Source organism: Prionailurus bengalensis, chromosome E1, assembly GCF_016509475.1.
Source record: "Prionailurus bengalensis isolate Pbe53 chromosome E1, Fcat_Pben_1.1_paternal_pri, whole genome shotgun sequence".
Classification (NCBI taxonomy): Eukaryota; Metazoa; Chordata; class Mammalia; order Carnivora; family Felidae; genus Prionailurus; species Prionailurus bengalensis.
Genome location: NC_057347.1, coordinates 21,946,197 through 21,970,798, shown reverse-complemented (window position 1 = coordinate 21,970,798; position 24,602 = coordinate 21,946,197). Strand labels below are relative to the sequence as shown.

General features: G+C 50.2%; 2 protein-coding genes across 2 annotated transcripts; one reads left to right on the top strand and one right to left on the bottom strand.

The window, feature by feature from the left end:
- The first annotated feature begins 16,991 nt into the window (after positions 1-16,991).
- CCL1 (C-C motif chemokine ligand 1) lies at positions 16,992-20,083 on the top strand. The gene is made up of 3 exons (XM_043582680.1): positions 16,992-17,299; positions 18,504-18,615; positions 19,758-20,083. Exons 1-3 carry the CDS (start codon positions 17,224-17,226, stop codon positions 19,852-19,854), a joined length of 285 nt encoding a protein of 94 aa, XP_043438615.1. The 5' UTR covers positions 16,992-17,223; the 3' UTR covers positions 19,855-20,083.
- Positions 20,084-22,125: 2,042 nt separating this feature from the next.
- LOC122484732 (C-C motif chemokine 13-like) lies at positions 22,126-23,657 on the bottom strand. Its single transcript, XM_043582679.1, has 3 exons — positions 23,482-23,657; positions 22,809-22,923; positions 22,126-22,366 (listed from the first exon to the last, which is right to left on the bottom strand). Exons 1-3 carry the CDS (start codon positions 23,555-23,557, stop codon positions 22,261-22,263), a joined length of 297 nt encoding a protein of 98 aa, XP_043438614.1. The 5' UTR covers positions 23,558-23,657; the 3' UTR covers positions 22,126-22,260.
- Positions 23,658-24,602: the final 945 nt, after the last annotated feature.

Sequence of the window (24,602 nt, the reverse complement as noted above, 5' to 3'; positions counted from 1 at the left end):
CAGAGTGGTAGAATTTTCAGTAGATCTGGGGTAGGGGCCGAGAATTTGTATTTCCAAGAAGTTTCCAGGTGATGCCCAAGCTGTGGCCCGGTATTGACAACCACTGCTCCACTTCTATTGTTTCATTGCTCAAAATAACCTTGCTGATGAAGTACCTTAAATATCCCTCCCGCTAACTAAGGGGTCTGAGAACATGAATGTCTTGGCAAGTCATTTAATGGGCTTTGTTTCATTGCATCTAAGAGAGAGTCTTCAGATTATCTCCTTTCCTTTCAAGGACTAAAGAATAGAATGGGTATGAAAGAGCCAATCCAGATAGTGGCCAGATTTGCTTTGATACATATACCAGCACACACACACTCCACACATATTCACACATACCCCCCCGCCCCGCCCCACCATGTACACACAGGGACACAGAAGCACCCCCCACCTCCCAATACACACCCTCTTCTATTGTGGAGACCAGCTGCCTGCCTTCTCTTCAAATGTGAACCCTTTCCAGGTTCCAGGCCCCTGACTTTTCTTTTAGTTGGAGAGAATGAGTCAACTCAAACACAGCCTACCTGCATGGCTCCCGCGGTCACTTGGAGGGCTCAGCACAGTGACAGCATGCACTGCTAAGGACTCTGCAGATGCATCAGGCTTTGTGGCCTCAGGCTTAGCATTCAGTCCACTGTGCTGCCTGCATGAGCTGGGTGCCAGGAGCATGCAGATGAGCAAGAGGAAATGCTAGTTGTTTGATGAGGGCCTTGGCAACCTCCCCTTTCTTGTGGGAACCAGAGGGCAGGCTTGATTCAGCATCTCTGAGCTGAGCACATCCACCCCAAACTCTGTGATGTGGGGACGACAGGGACTCCGGAGTCAGATGGGCCTGGGTTTGAATTTGGAGCTACTACTTCATAGCTGTGGGCCAGGATCTCTGTGCATCTCAGTTTTGTCATCTGTAGTCTGGGGTAAATGATGCTGACCTTCCCTGGGTACTTGTGAGGGTTCAGTGAGCTAGTACATGTAAGAGCGTAGCCTGGGGCCCGGCAGAATGTTTCCTGGAACTTGATGATATGGCTCAAAAGTTTGTATAGGAGGGTAAGAAAGTAAAAATAGTCAGAACACTTCTGGTTGAAGAATAAAAAGCAAACAAAAAGCGAAAACAAAAATAAAGAGATGGGAGACTTGACTTTACCAGACACCATGACTTACTATGACTTATAAGTCAATGCAGCGATTGACAAGTTGACCAAAGAAAGGAAACAAGAGAGCCCAGAAACAGAACCATATATGTATGAAGCCATGGTCAGGTTCATACATTACATCAAAGGGGAAAGGAAAGACTGTTCAAAATTAGCTCTGGAAAAATGGCAATCCATATGGAAAAAAGATGAAACCAATCCATTACACCAGATACAAAAATCAAGTCCAGATACTCGAATTTTTTTTTTAACTTTTTAAAGTTCATATGTTTATTTTGAGAGAGAGAGAAGGCATGTGCACACACATGCATGCACAAGTAGGGGAAGGGCAGAGAGAAGGAAGGAGAGAATCCCAAGCAGGTTCTGAGCCATCATCCCAGAGCCTGAGGTAGGGCTTGACCTCACAAACTGTGAGATCATGGCCTCAGCCAAGATCAAGGCTTAACCAACTGCACCACTCAGGCATCCCTAGTTGCTTAGATGTTTAAAAACGTTTAAAAAATTTGTAACAGAAAATTTAATAAAAATAATTTTTAAACTTTGGGGAAGGAAGAGATTTCTTAAACAGGACACAAAACAAAAGAAAAGATGGATAAATGTTTCTGGATTAAAATTATGAGCCTTCATTCTTAAAAAGACAGCTTGAAGGTAAAACTACAGATTGGAGAATATATTGCAAGACACACACTAACAAAAGATTGATACGAGAGTGTGTCAAGAGCTCTTTTATATCTGAGGGAGACTCTATTCTTGTTTAAAATGATTTGGAATATGGGAATGCAAGCTGGTGCAGCCACTCTGGAAAACAGTATGGAGGTTCCTCAAAAAACTAAAAATAGAACTACCCTAGGACCCAGCAATTGCACTACTAGGCATTTATCCAAGGGATACAGGTGTCCTGTTTCGAAGGGACACAGGCACCTCCATGTTTATAGCGGTGCTATTAACAATAGCCAAAGTATGGAAAGAGCACAAAGGTCCATCGATGGATGAATGGATAAAGAAGATGTGGTATATATACGCAATGGAGTTATTACTCGGCAATCAAAGAGAATGATATCTTGCCATTTGCAACTACGTGGGTGGAACTGGAGGGTATTATGCTAAGTGAAATTAGTTAAAGAAAGACAAATATCATATGACTTCATTCATATGAGGACTTTAAGAGACAAAACAGATGAACATAAGGGAAGGGACACAAAAATAATATAAAAACAAGGAGGGGGACAAAACATAAGAGACTCATAAATATGGAGAACAAACTGAGGGTTACTGGAGGGGTTGTGGGAAGGGGGATGGGCTAAATGGGTAAGGGGCACTAAGGAATCTACTCCTGAAATCATTGTTGCACTATATACTAACTAATTTGGATGCAAATTTAAAAAATAAAATAAAATAAAATAAAATAAAATAAAATAAACAATGAAAGCCCATCAAAAAAAATGATTTGGAATATATTCCCTACATCATTGGCTTTGTTTGGACTCAGCCATGTAACTTCCATGAACCAATAAAATGTGAGCAAGTATGACACCTGCTATATTCTAGCAGAAGCCTTAAAAGTGTTGCAAGTTTCTGCCCATCTGCTTTTTCCTGGACCCTCTGCCAGGAGAATGTCATGTCCTAAGTGAGAGCTATTCCTTCAGCCGGGGCCCAGGTGTGGGAAGACATAAACAAGGATCTGACCTGACCCGCAGCTCAGAGAGGAGATTCGGTTGACCTATTGAGAGCAAAAAAGAAATGTTTCTTGTTATAAGCCACTGATATTTTGGGGATGCTTTTGTTATTGCAGCCAAAGCTGACCATTACAGAAACTAGTACCTAGAAGTGAGGTACTGCACTCACCAAAGAATAAAGTGTGTGCTTTTGGGCTTTAGGGCTGAGTGGCAAGTGGCGAAGAAATTATTATAGGGGACTAGAAGAAGCTATGTAAGCTGGTAGTGAAATATTTGGTAAAACATCACATGTGATCATTTGGAAGGTGGGAAACATACCTACAGAATTTATGGCTTTGGAAGAGGTTTTGAGACAGAATGTGGTTCGTGCGAGCTGGTTGTTACTAACTCCATTTTATAAGGTTCACGAAGGAGATGTCAGCAGAAAAGAACCGGTTTCTTTGCAAGCAGAGCTGAAAGGGAATCTAGAAAGTCTAGAAATTCTAGGGCTTCCAGAGTTGAAAGGGGCAATCATCCCTCATTTCCAATCTCTTCAGCATAAAATGTTCTCAAAATAGGACACAGCTTAAGAAGCTGTGGTTATGAATACTCAGCCTTTGAGGTTCAAGATCAAATCAAGGGTGTGACTTCTGGAAAAAAAATGGATCTTACAAAACCTGATAGCGTCAAAGTAATTGACATCACAGCTAGAGAGAAAAAGAAAGGCGTGGCCTCAAAGTGAATTGTGAGTTTGGCTGCTGATGTTCCAAAAAGTTTTTGAGAGAGTTATATTACCCAAAATGCTGCTGGTCTACACTAAATAAAACTGACTTTTCAGGCCATAAAATGATCTTGAGCCCCAGCACTCTACAGGCAGGAAGCAGGCTGATGGTATCAATATGAAAAACAAAATACCCAGAAGAAAAATAAAAAACAACAACAACAACAACACAAAAAAACAGGAACAGACAGTTCACAGAAGAGGAAACATCTATGGCTGATAGACAAATAAATGTTTAATCTCATTGTCGGTCAGGGAAATGCAAATCCATACAGAAAGTGATCTCGATGAAAAATAATCGGTTAGCAAAAACTGAACACTCAGAATATACCAGGTATGGATGAGAGAATGTGGATCCATACGATCTCCCATACTTTGCTGGTGTTTTCATGCAGCTACTTTAGAAGATGATTGGAACTATCTCCTAACAGTGAATATTCTAGACCAGCAATCCTACTTTTTTGTATATGCTTTGTAGAAGTCTTGCATATACAAACATGTTCAGAGCTGCACTGTTTACAATGGCAAAAATCTGGAAAAACTCAAATGCCCATTTGAAATGACCATTTGAAAGCAGATGAGTCAATAGGAGTATACTTAACCAGTGCAATTTTATACAGCAGTTAAAACAAATGCAATGCTGTGGCACTCAATAATGTGAATGCATGTTGACAAAATGCTATACAGCACAAAGGAAGTCTCTAAAATCTAAAAGCATGATACCTTTGCAGTAAGTACAATTAACCTATGTAAACACATATACATTTTAGAAACCCATGCAGATTAAAACTATGGAAAAGGGAAAGCGAGGGAATTCGGGGTGTTGGTTATGGTGGGTTGGAGGAGTCAAGGAGAGTAGAAGAGGGAAGATATGGTTGGAAGGAGGTTATTTACAAGGTGTTAGCTTTGTTTTGCATGGTGGTTCACATGGGTTTATGGCGTTATCAAAAAGAAGTGTTAAAAAGACTCCTAACTATAGAGAACAAATTGATGGCTGCCAGAGGGGAGGTGGGTAGGGGGATGGGTGAAATGGGTTTAAGAGGGGATTAAGAGCACTTAATCATGACAGGCACTGAGTAATGTATAGAATTGTTGAATCCCTATATAGTACACCGAAACTAATAGAACACTGTGTGTTAATTGTACTGGAATTAAAATAAATTTTTTTTAAAGAGTGAAAACTGGAAACAGACAAAAGTCCATCAACGATAGAATGCACAGATTGTGTTACCGTAAGTAGAATACTATGTTGCAGAGAAAAGTAATGAACTACTGCATATATCATATGCGTGAGTCTCAAAAACATACAGTTGAGAAAAAGAAAAGTAAATCATCTAAGAGAGTGCCCTGGGATTCCATTTATATAAAGTGCAAAACTGAAAAAGAAAAAAAAAGGATAGATAGATAGATAGATAGATGATAGATAAAATCAATAAAGAGAATCAGGAGAGTGTTATAATTAATAATCAGAATAATGGTTACTTCTGGGGTTGAGGGAGAGGCGTGGTAAAGGAGAAGTCCATAGGGCTTTTAAGCCCCAATAATAAGGATCTAAACATGAAAAAAAAATGAAATTACTTCAAGAATCTGCATCCCAGGGGCCCCTGGGTGGCTCAGTCAGTTAAGCATCTGACTCTTGGTTTCAGTTCAGCTCATGATCCCAAGGTTCATGAGTTCAAACCCTGCACTGGGATTCTCTGTCTCCCTCTCTCTCTGCCCCTCCCCATCTCCATCTCTCTCTTTCTCTCTCTCAAAAACAAACAAACAAACAAACTTAAAAAAAAAAAAAAGAATTTGCATCCCGGGGGGAAAAAAAGAAGTAAAATGTTAAAAAAAAAAAAAGATTGTTTTGGTTGCTATTTTAAAATCACAGACTATTAGAGTTAAAAGCATCCTCAGAAGTTGGTTTGTTCTCCTATTTTCCAAATGAGAGAACTGAGGCCAGAAGGGGGAGTGACGAATCCAAGGCACGCAATTCCTTAGTCCCTTGGCCCAGCCTGCTCCTCTGGTAACCCTCCTGTCTCGCACGCCCACGCCACAGCTCCATCCTTCTGGACTCTCCCTGCCACAGAACCCCTCCCTCTGTCAGTTCTGCTGCTACAGCACACTTGGGTCCTTCCACTGAGCACCACCTCCCATCAGCAGAAGCTGCCAGAACCTCTTGCATGGACTTCTGCCATTACCTCCTGGCTGGTCCTCCTACATTCTCTCTTGCTCTCCAAAAAAAACTGTTTTCCATACAACTCAGAGAAAAACCTTATTATTACATTTTTCAAGTCGGTTCCTCACCCTGACTAAATTTCTCGGCCGCCTTCCCAATGTACTTTGAATACAATTCAGACTCATCGTGGCCTACCAGGCTTCACATGAGCTGCTCCCTGCCTTTCTCTGACTTCGTTTCCTACCAATGTCCCCCAATACGTTTCATATGCCCCCCTCACTGACTTTTCTTTCTGGAACACTCCAGGCTGGTCTCTGCACATGGTAGACGTGGCCAGTACCCTGGTCACATCCCTCAGCTGTGACCCTGGTCACATCCCTACCTTCAGCGCCCGCCAGCTGACCTCAGCCATGCAAACCTGCTCCTCCTGTATGCCCGGCTGGACAGAAGTGTCAGGGAGCAGCCCTCACCAGTGACAGGAGTTGGCGTGTAAATACCCCTGCTCCCTCGCTCCTGCATGGCCTAGCTCAGGACCTTGCTTTGCGCTGTCTCCCACGGTATCCCCTGGAGATTGAGTTCCAGTCACCCACCGTGGAGCTGCCCTGATACTCTTTATTTAGTCTTCCCCTTCCTCATTTTATACCCTACTCCCTTAGTAGTCTTTCCTGCACCTCCCAAATAAACCACTGTCACTTAAATCTTTGTCTCAGGTCTTCTTCAGAGTGTGGTGTAAGCTAAGGCGCCATGTTGGGCCTCAGCACAAGACGCTCCCAGCCTAGCACATTTCACCCCTCTGTCTTCATATCTTCTTGTCATTCAGGTCTCAGCTCAGATGATAGTCTTTTCATCCCCACCCAGTCGTGTGCCTTTGTTATGTTTCTTCAATGACTTATCCTATTTGAAATTATCTTGTTTATATAATTAGCCTTGAAAATTATGTCTTTCCTGCAGGGTATTAACTCTACAAGGGCAAGTGCTATCTGGATCCTGGTTCCCAGGACATAGGAGAGTGTCTGACACCTAGTAGGCATCCTTTAAGTATTTGTTGACTTAGTTAAGGGGTGTTTGTTGCTGGGAGGGATGTCACATACTGCATCAGGAGTAAGATATACAGAGGCTGTTGGAGTATACGCATTTATAATTGAACAGCAATTGTTGGCACATAAATGGATATTACGATTGTGTTTTTGAGTGGATGATTCTCTTTTGTGGGCTTAATCTGCTTCCAGCTACTTTAAAGAGCTCACTATTGCTCTGCTAATTACAAATCCTGATAAACTCTCCATTAAAGCATATCTTCTAAGTGCCTTCAACCTGATAATACTGGAATTAGAAGGAATTATGAATGGTTGAAGGTAGAAAAACATATTTACTTAACGATCTTAAATTCAACTCGCCTTTCCGATGCCTGTACCTGAACTAGCAAAGCCATAGTGCATTTACCTGCTTGCTTAACGACACAGGTCAGATGTTAGCAGGGGCTTGACCCTGGAAATGCAGATGCAGGGGCCACAAAGAATGCTCTGTGTGAAGTCCTTTAGAGAAAACTTGTCTTCTTTTGGGTGTTGGCCCATCCTATGTCCACCTTGCATGAACCTGCTTTGACATGGGCCTCATTGGGCCCAACACTTTGCCAAGGGCATTCAGGTAGAGGCAAGCATGTGTGTGTTATTAATCTCTGTGAGCCTTGATTTCCTCATTTGTAAAATAGATTCATAATAATGATTCCACACCTTGTGAGGCTCAGAGTTACACATGGGTGTAAGGGACCAAGGAAGCCACAAATTGCCGTGAACATATAAAGACTATCATTGTGACTGACACCCACTGCTTCCTGCTTAGAGAGAGTCCTGTGTACATGAGATATGTCTCAGTGGTCAGGTTGTAACTGTGTGGCCCCATGAAATGACTAGAATATGGAAGAAGGCAAAACTCAGGCATCTCGGGGTTGGGTCGAGACACTGTGGAAAAGGCAGGATTTTCAGATGCCTGGAAAGCCACAAGGAGCAGGGACAATGCCCTGAGGAAGCTGGGGCTGCCAAGAGGGCCTCTGAGCCAGGGAGCAAGTGTGCGTGTGCATGGTTGTATGCATATGAGCACGTGATGGACCTGAATGACACGACTTAGGTTAGGTTAAGATTAAGCTTAAGCTTAAGGTTAAAGTCGCCAGCTCCATCTGGGTATGGATCAGCTCCCTAGGTCACCTCCGCATTCGTTAGCAGTATCGCATGCACTGTGTTGAGCCAGGAGCTCAGCGTCCAGACAGGAAGGCAGGCTTGGGAATGAACAGCTTTGTTATAAGGCAGTGGGTAGAAGACAGGGGGGAGCCCACAGTTCCCGGGATCCAGAGAAGTGGAGCTTTGGGAAGAAGGGAGAAGGCCTGGCAGAGCAGGTGTGTTTGAACAAGAGTGGACACTTATCAGGGGGGTGAAACAGGCATAGGGCTCAAGTGCAAAGACCAGGGTGGGGAATCCAGGGTAGGGGCATAGAGTATACTTTGGGGATACAGGTGGTATAGGTTGTGGCCAGATTAGGAGGAATGTTGCAGGATAAGTTTAGATGTCTGGGCAGCTCCTGGGGAGGGGGAGTCTGTGCTGAGAAGCAGGGCAAAGTGCTGGTTGAGAATTGGAGTCCCACTGCCTGTGTTTGTATCCCACCTGCCTGATGACTAGCTGAGTAATCCTGGGTAGTTTCTCTGTGCCTCAGTTTCCCTATCTGTGAAATGGGGTATTGCCCTCTACTTCCAGGGTGTTGAGGAACAGTAAAAGGGCTAACACGTGTGAAGTGCTTAGAGAAGTGCCTGGCACACGGTAAAGTTAGCTATTAACCACCACCATTCCTTGAGGGCTAAGGGAACACCAGGGTTAAGGGATGAACAGAGGGCAAGGAGCCTCCGACCAAGTGTCTGACATCACAGCCATAGGGTTTGGAGCAAATCCAAGAAGGCCTGTCATAGAAGCCACGGCAAGAGGAAGTTTCTGGAAGGGTCAACACAGTCAAGGGTACCAAGAGGTCAGGCAAGACAAAGCCAACGGGGCCTTGCATTTAGCAAGAAGCAGGTCATGGGTGGCTAAAGTTGGCCACTGCAATTTCCATGATGTCATAGGGTCAGAGTCCAATGTGTGGTGTAAGAAAAGGTGGGTGGGGAGGAACTGGAGCCGGGAGGGATGAAACATCGCAGCTGTCTGGCTGGGGAAGGACGCAAGTGAGAGGCAGTAATGGTAGAGGGGCACGAGGCTTGGTAGCCATCTGTTTTGCCAAACACCCATTGTACCCAGCCATTGTCTCCTGCAGGGCTCATGACCTCTGATCAGCTAAGCAAGGGGATGATTGGGATCCTTCTAGATAAGGACACTTAGGTTGGCAGAGATTAAGAGCGGCAGAGCTGGGACAAAAGCCACACTACCCATTTCCTCTCCCTTTTGAAGATGCTGGTAAGATTGTGTGCAAGAAGAGAACGGGCAAGAGGGCGTAGGGGGCTTAGTGCCATCTAGCTGCTTTATCACACCTGGATCTCAAAGGGCCCGTCCAGTGAAGGTGGCAAGGGGAAATGCTGACAGATCCCTTTCATGAGCACCTAGCACATGCTGGGTGCCCAAAGTGTTCCATCTGGCCGAATCACATCACATCTGGGTAGAAGTCTTTGGTGGAGATTTCTAGCTCCAGCTGGAAATAGTGGGCAGGATGGACCTCAGATCAGCAGAAGGAATACTACCTATTTTCACATCTGCCCCTTTTGCCCAGTCCCTTCTCTGCCATGTGAGATCTGGCTGCTGGCAGTAGTCCTGGTTTTTGACTCTGCTGCAGGGGAGTTGGGGCTGTGACTTGAAGGTAATGTGTCTCTCGGAACATGCTTGTGGGAAGTGAAGTACATGCTTCTGGCTCATTTGGGAAATGTCTTTACATTGAGAACTTTGGAACAATAAAACCATAATGATATGATTTGGGAAAGTCACCTTCCAAACCTGGGTAGAGGAGACCCAGAGGGGGCTGGAGGAGATTCCAGGGGGTAAACCAACAGATGTCCATCCAACATGCTGCAGAAACACAACCAGAGGGCTGACGGGGACAGGGAAGATTTCGTGGCATGCTTTCCGTGTGGTCCCTGCTGTTGCCATCTTGACATGCTTCGTTTTTGAACAAGGATCCCTTATTTTGCACTTGACCCCGCAAATGAGGTGACCTATGCTGGCCATGGGCACAGGTGGTGGGACACACAGACTGAGGACTTTGGCTACGTCTGGCAGGCAGCAGCCCTGACTTCAGATGCTCCCCATGTGAACTTGGCTCCTGAAATGCACCCACCTCTGACAAAGCTCAAAGAGCCAGCGGTAGTGGAGAAACAGGACTTGGCCAGTTTAAAATCGCCTCTTCAGAGCAGCTATGAAGATGCCTCACACAAAGCAAGCAGGGAGGGAGGAAACACAGAGTGCTCCCCAAAACCACGATAGATGAGTCAGGCTCTGTGCTGGAGGCCTTTGCACATGGGTCCGTATTAACCTCCTAAGACAGAGCATAGTGAATCCAGCTTCAGAGATGATGCCTCAGAGCTTCAAGATGATTAGAATTGACCAGGTGCTAGTAAATTGCAACCTGGATTAGAATGCAGGTGTCTGGACCCCATGTCCAGTGCTCTTTCCATCACAGTAGAGGATTGGGGTGGAGACGAGGAGACCTGGATGTCCGAGCTCTGCTGGCTAGCACGTCCGAGGCATGGCTCCCATTCTGAGGGATGAGGAGTCTGGGCTCAGGGCACAATCTGTCGTCAGTTCTGCTCACTCGGGAGCCCAGGGGGCCAGACCTGGTGATGGGAGCACCCCTGGGGGAGGGCCAGCTCTGAGCTGGCCTGGGTTCACAGGGCTCTGGGCACAGGATGTAGTGGGAATTGGGCGGTGGGCCGTGGTGAGGCCCGGGCTGTCCACTTGCCACCGCAGGAAGAGAAATGCTCCCCAGGGGGCTTTCCCAGAAGTTTATGGGTGTGTCACCTGAATCATGAGTGGCCTTCTTGGTTTTGGTGGGCATAGAGTCAAATTGCTGCCACTTCCTGTCCCTGCATCTTTGCACTGCAAGGTGGAAGTGCTGGGGCATTTTTTCCACCATTCCCTGCAAAGTTGGCACCGTGCCCCAGCCTCCAGGTGGGCAGCGGGCTTTCCAGCATCTTAGGGGCCCTGATCATGCCCACCTTCTCTCTTTGGCCACAGTACAGCTCTTTGAGCATGAGCACAAGGCCAGAAAATCACAGAGGAAGAGCCTGACCTGGCAGTTGAGAGGTGGGGCTGTCTTTGGGCCTCTGTCACTGGGTCCCCATGGAATATCTCACTTTTCTTTTCAGAGCCTCCAGATCCTCATCCATAATGTGAGGTGACCCACCCCAATTCTTCCTAGGAGTTTTCCCTGCTCTGTGGGGAATGGGGCCCAGAGGGAGAAGGGCAAAAGGGCTAACGTTCCACCGGGTGCCAGGCTATCTGTGGCGCACACCTGACCCATGCCAAGTCCTTGAATCCTCATGGGGACTTTGCAAGGTGGATATTTCTGATCCAGGGTCAAACAGCTCAGGGACCACGAAACTGAGTCTACCACACGTTTATGATCCAAGCCCATGTCATGCCTCCCAGGCTTCTTTGAGCTTCTGACTTCTGGGTGCTTTCTAAGTTCCAAATGAGGCATTTTAAATGTAGCCCATGACTCCTAGAGTCCGGGGTGGGGGGTGGTCTTAAAGGGCTCAGGGGCTAGCATTAGCCCAATGAGGCTCTGCTGCCCTGGTTCCTCACCAGAAGTCCTCCCCCCCCCCCCCCCCAGCATAACAGGCTTGATCCGAAGACCAGTTCCACTGGGGGTGTTTGAGGGAGCTATTTGGGGGATAGGTGGGAGTCTGCCTGAACTTGGAGACTCGGAGAGCCATTAAATGCCAGACCAGAGAGGGTCTCAGTGGCCATCCAGGCTAGGGGCTTCAGATGGGGTGCAGCGGTGGGGCTGGATTGCCTGGGGAGGCATTTCGAGACCCTCCAGTTGACCTGGATTCAGAATACACCCCTCCCTCCCAAGCATGTGTCTTTTGATAAAAGCTTCCCAAACGACCCTATTATGAATCCCATTTGTGGGGAAAGAGTCCTCGACTTAGGTCAGCATTCTCACGTTTTAGGTGAGGAAATTGAGGCCCAGAGAGAGGCAGTGACCCGCCCAAGGTCCCATGGAAAATGAGCAGCAGAGCCCAGAGACCTCATATCCTGATTGTCACACGGAACCTCCTCACCTGTCACCCCTTCTGGTCCGTTCAAACCTTCAGGCCTCCTGCCTTTTTCTGCTCCTTATTTCCTTTGGCCTCTAACAAAAGCCTTCAGTCCAAACCAAAAATCTGGCTGCACCTTTTTCCTGCACAAAAGATTGCTTAAGACCTTCTCCTGCCAATAGAGTCAAGTCCCAAGGCCCAAGTCTCATAAACAGGATCTTGTGGAACCAACCCCTACAGTCCTGCTGGCTTCCCTCCCAGCCATTCCCTGCAGCCTACATGGTTTCCCCCAGGCTCTAGAAACACCAGCCTACACACTGGCTACCCATCGTTGTGAAGCAATTGTTCATTTTCCCTTAAGAAATATGTCACATTTATTTTCATACAAGCCTATTACAGATATTATTATTATCCCGATTTGGGGGGGAGGCTCAAGGTTGAGCAACCTGAAAGAAGTCAGTCACACCAGCAGGAGCACAGAAGAGCTGGGGGTGGATACCGGGCATCTCCCCAGAACTCACTGCACCCGTCCTGTCCACCCCCGCCTGGCAAACGCTGCCTTCGCCCTCCCTGCCCCCGTTGAAATGCCGCACGGCACCCCAGCCGGACTGGGCGTGCACAGCCTGTGGCTTTTGCATGATGGCAGTTGTAGCCTGTCTGTGCTGCTTACTGGTTTTCGTGTCTGTTTCCCTCTCTAGGCTCTAGTTCTGGCAGCCAGGTCTCCTCCCAAACCTGACTGCCTGCACAGGGGCTGACAGAGTGGGTCCTTGAAGATGTCTGCCCGACGAATGGATGAATGAATGAATGAATGAACACATAAGGAACTGAGATGTGGCACCAAGAAGTAGTGCCAGCAGCACTGATGCAAACAGCCTGATGCGTATCCATGTGCGTGAGGCAGGAGACAGTACGGGGTGGTACAAACACGCACAGCCCTGGGGCCGGAGCTCCCCACCCTCGCTCTGTCACTTGCTCAAACTGTGCAGCTCCTATAAGGCCCAGGGCCAACATTTCTCATCGCTGGCTGGGGTCGATGATACGGATAAGACCTCTCCTTCCTCCTTCAGCAAACAGTCACTGCACACGCGCCCTGTGTTGGGCACTGGGGCATCAAAGGCAGCCCGCAACGGAGGGACCCTGCCCTCCAGGAGCTTCCAGATACGGCAGGTGTGTGGACCGCCAGGCAGTTACGACAGTGAGAGTCGCCTGCCCTGAGGAGCGAGCCCGGCTCACCCCGTGAGCTCAGGTGGGACAGCCGCGGGCAGTGAGCCAGCTGGAGACAGAACAGGGGGCCCAGGCAGCGGGGCAGTGAACCCCTGGCGCGTGTGCAGAACAGTGACAGTGCCGTGCAGCTGGCGCTCTGTCGGCCACATCGCGCAGGACTTTGTAAGTGGAGCCAAGACATCTGTACTCACCCCCCCCCCCACTTTCCCCCCGGCACCGCAGTGCGAGCTCTTGTCAAGCCCAGGAGCTCAGTGGCTGTGGCTGTACGTTGAAAAGCCGGCGATCGTCCCCGCTGTGACATTCCTCGGGCCCCCGAGGTTCGCCTGTTGCTATGAGAGCAGTTCAATGTCTCCTTCACATTGTCACTGAGAAGGAGATAAGAGAGACTGCCTTAAAAGAAGGAAAGTGCTGGGTGTTAGAGAGCAATAGGGGACGAGGGGACCTAGGCGGAGTGTAAGAGGCACTGGAAAATACCAGGCAAGGCTGTGAGTTCCAAGGCGTTTGGGTGCTGGGGGGACCTTGCCTGGGCTGGCCTTGTGCTTGCTGACATGAGGCTGGTGCAGGGCTGGGGCCAGAGGGGACGCTGTGCTCACGGGGTCGACCACAGCAAGCTTGCCTGGGTGTTGGGCAGCACTGATTAGAAGGGGAAGGGACTGGGGGAGCAGCCCTGGGTGGGGAGGCGGTGGCATTGCCGGGGTCATGTGACGAACCTCGGAAGGTCCAGGATTGAGGGGAGAAGAGGAGAGGAGGGCGGTTTTACTGAGCACCTTTCACTATGTGTCAGGCCCCGTGGGAAGGATTTCCACCTACGATGCAACTCACAGGACACTGTGCCTCTTTTGGAACATTTACCACAACTTACCACAATTCTCCGTACCTGCCTCCCTGAGTGAGGCTCCCCGTGGGGCTCGGGGCCGGTGTCTGCCTTGTGTCCCCTGTGTCCCCAGGACCTAGTGTATAGTGGGTGCCTCACAATGGTTATGAATGATTCAACTTTCTTTTCTTTTCCTCTCCTCCTTCCTTTTCACCCCCTCTTCCTTTCTTTCTCCCTTGTTCCAAGACCAGGTGAGAAATCTCGTTTGCTCCTTCAAATAGCACAAAGCTGGGTTAAGGTGTTTGGGGAGCCGGTCTTCAAAACAGTGGGGGGAGTTTGTACCCGTCCAGCTGGCAGTGGGTTTCATAAGGATGGAAAGAAGGCTCAGAAGTGTTAAGTTACTTGCCTGAGGCCACACAGCTAACAGGAGGTAGGGCGGAGATCTGACCCAGTTCTCTTAGAATCCACGGTATGCTTCCTCCCTAAGTGAGGGAACGGAGAAGACTGGGCCCCTGAGGTGGACAAAGCTGGGCCAGTATTTCTGCAGCTGTGGTGGTAGCAAATGAGTCCTCCCCCGTGGGTTTCTATGTCCTGGTTGGCAAAGATCAGGTAGAAATGTGACTGGAGACCAAGCAGGCAGGGCCAGGCTGCAGTCCACTCAAGGTCACTCTTGGACACCCCTGGTGGAAATGAACTTGTGAGAGATCCACACCAGCTGAGCTCTGTCTGGTCTCTAACCATCCTCAGTCAATGGGCACCTATTTCACAAAAGATAACTGATAAGAAAGCCTTCCTGCAGGCACTTCCTGGTTGCAAGCTTCTAACTAAGAAAGGGTTGCACCTCTATGCCATGTTCCTCGGAGGGAATGATTAAGCCTTTCTGTGCCTCTTTTCCCACCCTGGGCTTGAGGTGGCCACAGGGAGGGGGAAAAGGGAAAGTAAGTTTCCGTCCCTTTCTTGAGTGGGCCAGGAAGCATGCCTGGGAGGAAGGGAAGAGGGAGGAATTTTCTGGGTGGCAAGGTAGCCTCTCTCCGGGCCCCAAGTGAGTGAGAGCCCTGGGATTACATGGTTACGTTCAATACCTTTATCTCCCTTCTCCCCCAGGGAGACTCTGCTAAAATGATGGGAGAGGAATCCAAAAGCATCAGTCTGTAAGGACCAAGGGAATAAGAGAGAGGCAACTGTGGGTTAGTGATTTCTGCTACTTCAAGGGCATTTTGGGTGGCAGGATGGAGGGGAATTGATGGAGCAGAGCAGCCATTAGCTGTGGTCCTTGCTGGAAATGTGTTCTCAGAGGCGGCCACGCATGGAGCTCAGATGAGCAGATGACTTCAGCGTCTGCTGTCCCATCTCCACAACAAATTCTCAGTATGACCTTGGGCAAGTCTGTTTCCTCTTTCTGAGGCTCCTACTGGAGCCATACTGGGCCCGTGATCTTTCTGGTGTCTGAATGTCCCAGAGGTTTGTTTTTTTTTTTTTTTTCCTTCAACATGTAGAGGCACCAAGTTTTGATTCAGATTCTGGTATTTGCATTTTTTTCAAAAGCTGTCCCAGGAAGCTTTAAAAGTGCCTGCTGCAGATGGTCTTTGAGGGCCCATTCAATTCCAACTTGTCAGGACTCCCACCCAGGTGTTAGTTTGGAGAACACACAGGGCTGGGGTGGGAGACTGGCAGGGATATAAGACCTTCGGGGGAGTGATCCAGGAGGCTTTGAAGGAGGCCGAGTGCCCATCTGCTGGGGACGGCAGAGGCTCTATACAGGGACAGTGGCATTTGAAAAGGGCAGAAAGCCCACTGAGGGAGACCGTGAGGACGGCCCTGCAGGTGGAAGTCCCAGTAGGAGCAAGATCTTAGCAGTAGGGACACTTGTGGCATGTGGGGGAATTACAGATATTCAAATGTGGAGACAGCACGAGGAGCCATGAATGTCCAGGGGAGCACCTGCGCTCCATCCAAATGACAATGGGGAGCCACGCAGATCTCTGAGCTAGAGGGTGCACGAGCAAAGTATATCAGCCTCACCAGCACTCTCTGGTTATTTAATGCACGTCGGCCTCATGGTTTTAATACATGGGTTCGGCCCCGCGACCTTTTCTGGAGCAACTACTATGTGCTGTTTGTGCCAAGCACTGCTCACGGTGTCTGGCATGACCTGGCCACTCTGTGGCTACACAGCCGCATCTCTCTCCTGCCACTTCCCTACTCAGTCCACTCTCCTTACCCCCACACCCTCAAGGAGTGTGGTCCCCCATGCCTCCCTGTCCTTACTCAAGCCCCTTCCTCTGTTGGCACGCCCCTTCCTACTTCAGCCCTTCTGCAGGAAGCTCTGCGTGAAGAACATTCCCCTGGGCGGCCTTTTGGATGCCCTTGTGCAGTTCCTGGTCCTTCCCGTCCCCCTCCAGATGGCACATCCACGGCAGGCCTCACACTGTGTGGCTTTTACTTGTTAATCTGTGAGTCTAAGGGCAGCCAGGTCAAGATGAGGCACCACCCGTTAGCGGTAGCTGTCGTTCCTGGGGCTCCCTGAGGATTTAGGGCAGAGCAAGCTGTTGAGGAGTGTTGAGTGATTGAAAAAATAGCAATGGCAACGATCTGGGCCAGGCACGTGACATAGCAGATTTACCTCTCATGGCACACCCTCGGGACGTGTGTCACTCTCTCCACCTTGCAGCGCACGTGTGACTTGGGATATGTGGGTTTGTGCAACTTCTCTCCTGCAGAACGGGGCTGAAACACAGGTATGCCTCAGCCCCGGCCCTCCTCTCCACCATGTCCCGGGCCAGCCGCTCCGGCCCGGGCCAGAAGGATGTGGGGTCAGAGAAGCCACAAACAGGCAACTTCCTTTCTCCTGTCTCCACTTCCCACTCAGCTGGGACGGCTCCTACTCATTTTCTCAAGATCCTTATCTGCTCCTGCACTCGGAGAAGTTTCCCCATACCTTGCACACTACCTAGGAGAGGTGGGGAAAGGAGTGTTCCATGTGGTCACTGGGCGTGAGTAAGCGTCTCTCCTCCCTGTGACTTCCCCACCTCTGCACCAGGGGCTGGGAAACCCCACTCAGGTCATCGAATAAAAGCTCTGGGCCCCGCAGCATGGGCCAGGGAAGAGCTCTTAGCTTCACCAGACACATCGAGACCGCTGCAAGGAGGTCTGAGCCAGACCCCCCAGGATGAAGCTCATCACCGTGGCCCTGGTGTGCCTGCTGCTGGCTGGGATGTGGCTGCGCGAGGCGGACAGCAGGAGCAGTGAGTGTGGTTGGCGTCACTACGCTCCTCCTTGGGGAGGGTGCTCTGGGCTTGTGGGCAGGGCTCACCCTGAACTCAAGGCCTCTGTCTCCCCTCCTCCTGGAAGAATTCTTCCTGAAGAGGGTGAATGGAGGACTCGGATGTGGTAGGGGCAAGGGGCCGGAGGGAGAAGGTGTTGAGGCCAGCGCCACAGCTCAGCTGTCAGCCTCAGCCGAAGCAGGCCCTGCCTCATCCAGGGAGCTCTGAGGCTATTTAGGCAAGCCAGGAGGCCTGAGGCCCAGAGGAGGGACTGGGTCCTGCCTCTACCGGGGAACAGATAACAGGCAGAGTGTAAAGTCAGGACCGAGACTAGAACGGGTGGCTAGTCACTGTCGGGCAAGTGTTGGCCCAGTGACTCAGGCCAGTCACTTTACCTCTCAAACTCTTCGTTCCCTGCTCGCAAAATGGGATTGATAATGCTTGCCCTCGGGGCTCTGGAAAGAAGACTGACCTAATTCCAGGCACTTGAAAAACGCTGCGTAGACAATGAAACGAGGAGGAAGGAGCCAGGATTGGAATTTGAGTCTCTTGGGGGGTGGGGGGTGGCAAAGAGTGTGTAAAGTGGCAGAGTTGGGGGTGGACCCTGGACAGGGCTGAGGGCCTGGGTAAAGGGCATTCTAGAGAGGGGGTGGAGAGCATCTCAGTTCCTGAAAGCTCTTCCCTGGTCATCTCATCCGTTTGAACTCCTTGAACCATTCCTAGTCTTGACCGAAAGCCATAGACCACAGTTGTCCTGTGTGCACCAGGCTCACTGGGCCCCCAGAATGTGGAGTCCTGAGCCCTTAAACCCAAATATTGGGCCAGAACCATGCACTCATGGTGGGATGTCAGAACTGGAAGCTTCTTAAAAATCAGTCCAAAAAGTCCTATTTGACAGATGGGAAGTCTGGGGCCCAGATGGGGGCTCATCTTGGTCAAGGCCACACAGCTGGATTGGAGGGAGCTGGGATCTGAACCCCAATGTCCTGACCCTCTGCCTACCTACAGAACTAGGTGGCTGATGAGACAGCACTGCACTGGGCTGGATGTAGTCCCCAAGCCTGGGCCTGTCCCAAAAGGTTTTGTTTGTTTGTTTGTTTGTTTGTTTCTAACCACTTGGATAAAAGGAACAACGTCCAGGTTAAGAAATAGATGCAAACCATTTTTTTGTGTGTTTTTCTTCCAGTGCACATATCGTCCTCCAACTGTTGCTTCACTTTTGTGGAGAAGAAGATTTCCTCGCAGAGAATCCAGTGTTACAAAAACACCAGCTCCGCGTGCTCCCGCAGTAGTCTAATGTGAGTGGCCTTCCCTGGGTCAGTTCCTGACTCCCTCCTCCAGGGACCAGAAATCAGCCCACCTGGAATTAGAATGGCAGACGCTAGATGGCGATGCTCCACCAGATTCTGGTTTCCGAACCTGGAGCGAGGCCGCCAAGATCTAGGTGTGCAGAGCCCAGCATGGGCGCCAGGGGGAGCGCCGCGCTTCTTAGCAGGTGCCAGGAGGGATGCCCCTGCACTCCCACAGTGACTTGGGTTTCTTGGAACTCCAAGGCGCCAAGTATTATATCCTGATGTTTTATGTCCAGAAGAAGGGACTGCTTAAAAGCTCCAGGAATTACTGTGTAGTGGGAAAAGTGAGGGGGTCACAATTATTTCCTGCCTCGGGATTTGCCAACCCATAATCTTGGTTGGCCTTGGGCGGGTAACTCTTCTGCACCTCATTGTCTGGGCACTCCTCTGCACTCCTTATCTGTGAAATGGAGTTAAGATGACAGTCGCATCATAGGGTCATTAGAAAGTTAGACTGAGGTAGCTTACCCCCCCCCTCCCCCGCTTTTCAGTATCTAGAAAGCATTCACGTATATGATCTTGGCTAACCCTTTTGGGGCACCCATTTTCATTATCATGAACAGTGAAGTTCAGGGAAGTAGAGATATTTGTCTGAGGTCACCCAGATAATTAAAGTTAGAATTGGTCTATAGTTTGGTTGGACAACAGCCAAGTTAAAGAGGTGGGCAGGTTAGAAAAGAAACACACACACACACACACACACACACACAGTGAATCTAAAGCAATGACTGAGGGTTCCAGATGGACACAGACACATGAAACGTTGGATCGAGGGCCCTCATAGATAGTCTAGGACGGAAATTTCCATACTAGCTAATCCTCAGAGTGTCTGCAGCCCTTACCCCGCCCTAATACAACAAATCACACTCTCCAGAAAAGGGAGAAACTCAGTTGAATAAGCTCTTCCCGAGGTTTGGGAGTTCTTTCCAGTGTACAAGCCGCAGGTCTTATGCCACAATTTCATTTTACAGGCCCAGAGAGAGAAGCTTAGGGGAACCCAGCAGCAAGTAGGGGGAGATGGGACTTGTGTGTGGCACCCAGGGGGCAACTCAAGGTGATTCGGCTCCTCCTTTGTTCTTTTCCCACAGAATCAAGCTGAAGGGAGGCAGAGAGACCTGTGTCTTGCCGACAGCCCAATGGGTTAATCAATCTTTAAAGTCCAAGAAACCATGCCTGCTAAAGTAAACACGAGTGGATTTCCTTCCATCCTGGACTCTGAAGACTGCATGGCTTCACCTGTCCCCCGCCTCAGCCCCTGACCCTATGCCAGTCCTTCTGCCCAGCTTTGCAAGGTCGTAGAGGGTTGACTCAGTCTTAATAAGCTATGTTGTTGCACTTTATATATTTAAATGCTAGAATCTTCAATTCCTGCCTCCCTGGGCTTCTTGGATCCCACAGGGATTTGGCACTGAGAAGCTGGGGCCAGGGGTCAGGTGGGTGGGGATGGGGAAGACTGGTTGGTGCCAGAATTGACTTCTTATCAACAGAGACAATAAATGACTTGCATGTCTCAGCTGACTGCCTTTTCTTGGGGCCTGGGGGGAACATTAATTCAGGACAGTGATGTAGATTCTCTGCTTCCAGGTTTGGCAGCGTTGGGATGGGGGGGAAGGCACGGTGAAGCAGAAAACGGGAACTCAGGGTTGGGGTTCCCAAAGTCACAGCTGCCCTAGCTGGAGGGGATCTTGTGAGGTCATCTGCCTGTAAGATGTTGCTAGGCCCATTCTACAGATGAGGTGACTGAGGGTTGGAGAGGGACAGAGATAGGCCAGAGGATACACAGCAAGTCAGGGTCAGGTCTGGTGGTAGAGCCTGGGGCTCCTGCCTCTCAGGCCAGAATTCTCCCGTGTGTCCCAAGATGGCAAGTGACGGCCTGACACAGCATGCAAGGTAGACACATAGGGGAAGCGGAGGCCCCGTCCCTGTCAAAGGGGTAATCACAGGCCCCGACTGGTGCAGTGTGGGACTCCAGGGAGAACAGCAAGGGAGGGATGTGGCTTCTGGGTCTCAGGGTTGGCGCCCTTAAAGGAGTGGCCTTAGGGGAGTTCTCATGGCTGCTCTAAAACAGGCTTCTCTCCTTTCCCTGGCAGCACAGTGTCTGTCTGGCCCACTCTTCTTAAACTGCCTCTTCCCTTCTGCCCCCACGACCGCCCTGCTTCCTCCCATCCTCTCTTGTAAGGACTACCGCAGGGCAGTAAGTTGCTCTCAGCTCTCCTTTGCCAACTCCCCCAGCCCAGGGTCACAGGCCACCCACCCTGGCATGCCTCTGCCCTCTCTATGGCTCTTGAGGCCTTTGGCCCCTCCCTCCTGCCTTCAGAACAGACTCCAAACTCCGCCCGCCCGCCCGCCCCTTGATATTCCAATCCCTCTACAGCCCCACCTCAACCTTCCTTTCTAAAGGACTCTACCTCTTTCGTCCCCGGAACCCCAAACTCCAACCCCTCTCCCTTCCTTTCCATCCTGTGCTTCCTCTAGAAGAATCTTTGGCGTGACTGCGCTCTGGCATCCTTCAGGGTCGCTACCAACTAGGACCGGGTCATTTCGTTTTCCCCTGGAGGTCAGGTGCACGTAGTGTCTGTATTACTCTGAGGACCGCTTGGAGCGGGGAGGCATGGTGGCAGAGAGACCATTTAGAAGCTGATGTTGGGGCCGGAGTAATTGTTCTAGAACATGCTGGGCTGCTGATCCAGGCCCTCTGCGACACTCCGATGAGCCCAGGTCGGCCAGCCACCAACCTCGCGAGGGCCTCCCCAGGTCGGCAGCATTCCTCCAGCGCCCTCCGCCAGCCACATGCGCCTGGGAGCGCCCCCTACTGGTTGGAAGTGCCGCTTCCCCAAGAAAACACCCTTAGAAGCTTTTAAACAAAATGTATTTTCTGCAACAAGCCCACAATCTTACCAATGGCCTTCTCCTTTCTGCACTAACCTAGTTAGCTACACTTCACATTCGCAAGGTCTTCCCCTCCCCGGATCTCAGCAACCCAAGATCTGGAAGCCCATACAATGGCTGGGGAGTTAGGCAGAGACAGACCCACTGCTGGCAGCTTATAGGTCGAGGAACTGGGGCTTATGACAGGAAGCAGCTGGCTCAAGGCCTTGCTTTAAAAAAAGATCACCAATATTAAAAACAACCCCAAGGCCGGCAGCAATTCAAATAACATTAAATATTACTTAAGATGGAGCGCCTGGGTGGCGCAGTCGGTTAAGCGTCCGACTTCAGCCAGGTCACGATCTCGCGGTCCGGGAGTTCGAGCCCCGTGTCGGGCTCTGGGCTGATGGCTCAGAGCCTGGAGCCTGTTTCCGATTCTGTGTCTCCCTCTCTCTCTGCCCCTCCCCCGTTCAAGCTCTGTCTCTCTCTGTCCCAAAAATAAATAAACGTTGAAAAAAAAAATTAAAAATAAATAAATAAATAAATAAATATTACTTAAGACCTGGTGCTTTTTTTTTTTTTTTTTTTTTTTGCGTCACAATATGGAAAGCACCCTGTTTGAAAATTACAGTAAAATTAGTCCAGGGTATAGCCGGGCAGGCTGGAGGTGAATAAATCGTCGTTTCTCACACTCTGGCTTGGTCTTAGTGTGGCTGGACGAGTTCAAGGCTTCAGGGCATGAGATTTTTGACTGAGCTGTTTCACATACTCCTGGACCCATTTCTCCTTCGGGTCAGCACAGATCTCCTTGGCCAGCTTCGTCCTGAAGCTGTGGATGCAGGAGGGCTGCACAGTTAGATCCAGAGAGGACTCACTGTGCTCTAAACCCTGCGTGGCCCACCTGCTCCAGGTGAGGGATCCTCCCTGGGACAGGAGGGAGGGGGGGTGTGTGGAAAGAAGGGGACTCTGGAGGTAGTCGCTGTTCTTAGAAGCCCCGGAGAAGCTGGCCTGGCATCAGACAAAGCAACTGTGAGATTGCAAGCCCATTCGGGGAGCGGGGGTGGGAGGGGGTGTGGGGGGGAAAACAGCCCTCTCTGGGCCTGTTTTCAGTGTAATCACAGTCTGGTAAAATCGTGCCCCCTGAGTATAAGGTCCCGGGTTGGTCTGATGCCTGTCCTCTGGGGTGGCACTTCAGGTGCGGGGATGTGGGAATGAGGTGGGGTAGGGTGGGGTGGGGTCAGGGAGCGGGTGAGCAGCGTTTTTCTACCTACATGACAGCTGTCTGGGGACAGTGGCTGCTGGTGATTCGATAGGTCGTCAGCTTCGGCAAGGGGATCTTCTTATTGTTAAACGTGAAACAGCAAGGGAACAGGGCACTGAATGCACCTAGAGATAAAGTCACAAAGAAAAAGCCTTTTCGGAGGCGCTAGGTTTTTCTCAGCTTGAATAGGGCAGGAAGCATCTTTGGGGACAGGAAAGGAAAGAGGCAGAAATGGATCTTATCCACTCCAGGTCCAGAGCTCCTGCCCGAAGCCCCGAGGTGGGGTGAGACCTGGACCATGTGGCTCAAGGTTTTCTCAGCTGCGTGGTGTGGACACGTCATTGCAGACAGGGGCAGGCCAGTGTGACAGGTCCTGGCTCTGGCGCTCCATGTGCCGAGTTTGTGAAGGTCGGCCAGGGTCAAAAAAAAAGGCCCTGGATTTGGGGTGAACAGCTTACGTTTTATCTTGGCTCTGCAATGGCTGGGGGTGGACGTGTAGGACCCTCTGTCCCCAGCTTGGTCTTCAGCTTTCTGTCTTTAAAATTAGATGTTAAAGTGAAGCTCTGAGGATTCCCAGGGCTCTGATAGGCTCAGAAGTGGGACACTTTGGCTTTGGGCTTCCTAGAAGGAGAGGAAAAGGAAAAGAAGGAGAGAGGGCGGGAAGGAGGGAGAGAGGGGCTTACCTGGCTGGGCCAGCGCCTGGAGGCTGAAGGCGGCAGCTGCCAGCAGCAGGCACAGAAGCGCTGCGGAGACCCTCATGACCGCAGGGAGCTGGGACGTGAGATCTGGAACTTTCTGGGCTGGTCTCAGCCTCTCTGCAATGCTGGTGGCCCTGCCTGCCTTTTATAAGGAAGCAGAGAGGGCAGGGGCCGCCAGAGGGACGACTGCCTGGGCCGCGTCATGGTCAAGTTGAGATGCAGGGCGCTCCTGAATCTGCTGAGCTGGGGGTTGGCTACCAGTGTTTTCCAGGAATTTCAAGAAGGAAGCTGTGGCTGCAGCAGGGCAGGTACTGTTTCCTTCCAGCTGCCCAGGCCACAGAGAGGAAGTGGGAAGACAGACGTGGTACCACTCTCCATAGTGAGTGCTCCCAGGAGCTGTTCCAGGGCCTGGCTTTCTCTGCAACCAGAGAAAGAGCGCCGTGTGAGGGCTCTGCATGGGCGATGTATCTAGTCCTGACGAGGTGTATACCGTTATCATCGTGCCCATTTACAGATGAAGATGCTGGGGTGCGGAGACATGAAGTAACTTGCCCCAAAGTCTTGTGGGAAGTGAGTGGCGGCACCAGAAGAGAGAGCTGGTCTGTTTACATATAATCACTGCCACTGAACTGCAGAAGTCTTCCTCCGGGCGGGTTTATGTGGAAGTCTCGTACTTGAGACCAATCAAAGCCAGCTTCTGATGGATGACAAGGGCTCCTCTTGTCACCTACTGGTGCCTCCTTCTGCTACTCAGGCCCAGAGAGATATGGCTTGAAGTCCACTGATTTGTCCAGGACCCCTGTTTTCAGGGAGGACTGTTGAGTTTCTAGAGCTGTTGCCGGGAAGGCGGTTGCAGAGTAGAACAAAGTGGGGTCCTTGCTTCTGGGCCTGGCTCCCCACTGCAGTGAGCTTCTGGCTGAGCTTGAGCTTGGGCGAACATCCCCATGTGCACAGTGGGAGGGGGAATGGGCTTGGACTCTGGGAAAACACCTGCCAAGGGGCGTGGCCTGAGCCTTCTGTTCCCCATGCTTCTTCCCAGCTCCCAGACCTTACTTACTTTTTGGACCTGCCTGGAATGCTTTCCCCTAGGTTTTCTATTCTTGTGA

Coding starts and splice junctions, on each gene's coding strand:
- CCL1 (XM_043582680.1), top strand. CDS start 17,224: ATGAAGCTCATCACCGTGGCCCTGGTGTGCCTGCTGCTGGCTGGGATG. Junction 17,300..18,503: donor CGAGGCGGACAGCAGGAGCA/GTGAGTGTGGTT, acceptor TTTTTCTTCCAG/TGCACATATCGTCCTCCAAC. Junction 18,616..19,757: donor TGCTCCCGCAGTAGTCTAAT/GTGAGTGGCCTT, acceptor CTTTTCCCACAG/AATCAAGCTGAAGGGAGGCA.
- LOC122484732 (XM_043582679.1), bottom strand. CDS start 23,557: ATGAGGGTCTCCGCAGCGCTTCTGTGCCTGCTGCTGGCAGCTGCCGCC. Junction 22,924..23,481: donor CCAGGCGCTGGCCCAGCCAG/GTAAGCCCCTCT, acceptor CTTTATCTCTAG/GTGCATTCAGTGCCCTGTTC. Junction 22,367..22,808: donor TGTCCCCAGACAGCTGTCAT/GTAGGTAGAAAA, acceptor CTGCATCCACAG/CTTCAGGACGAAGCTGGCCA.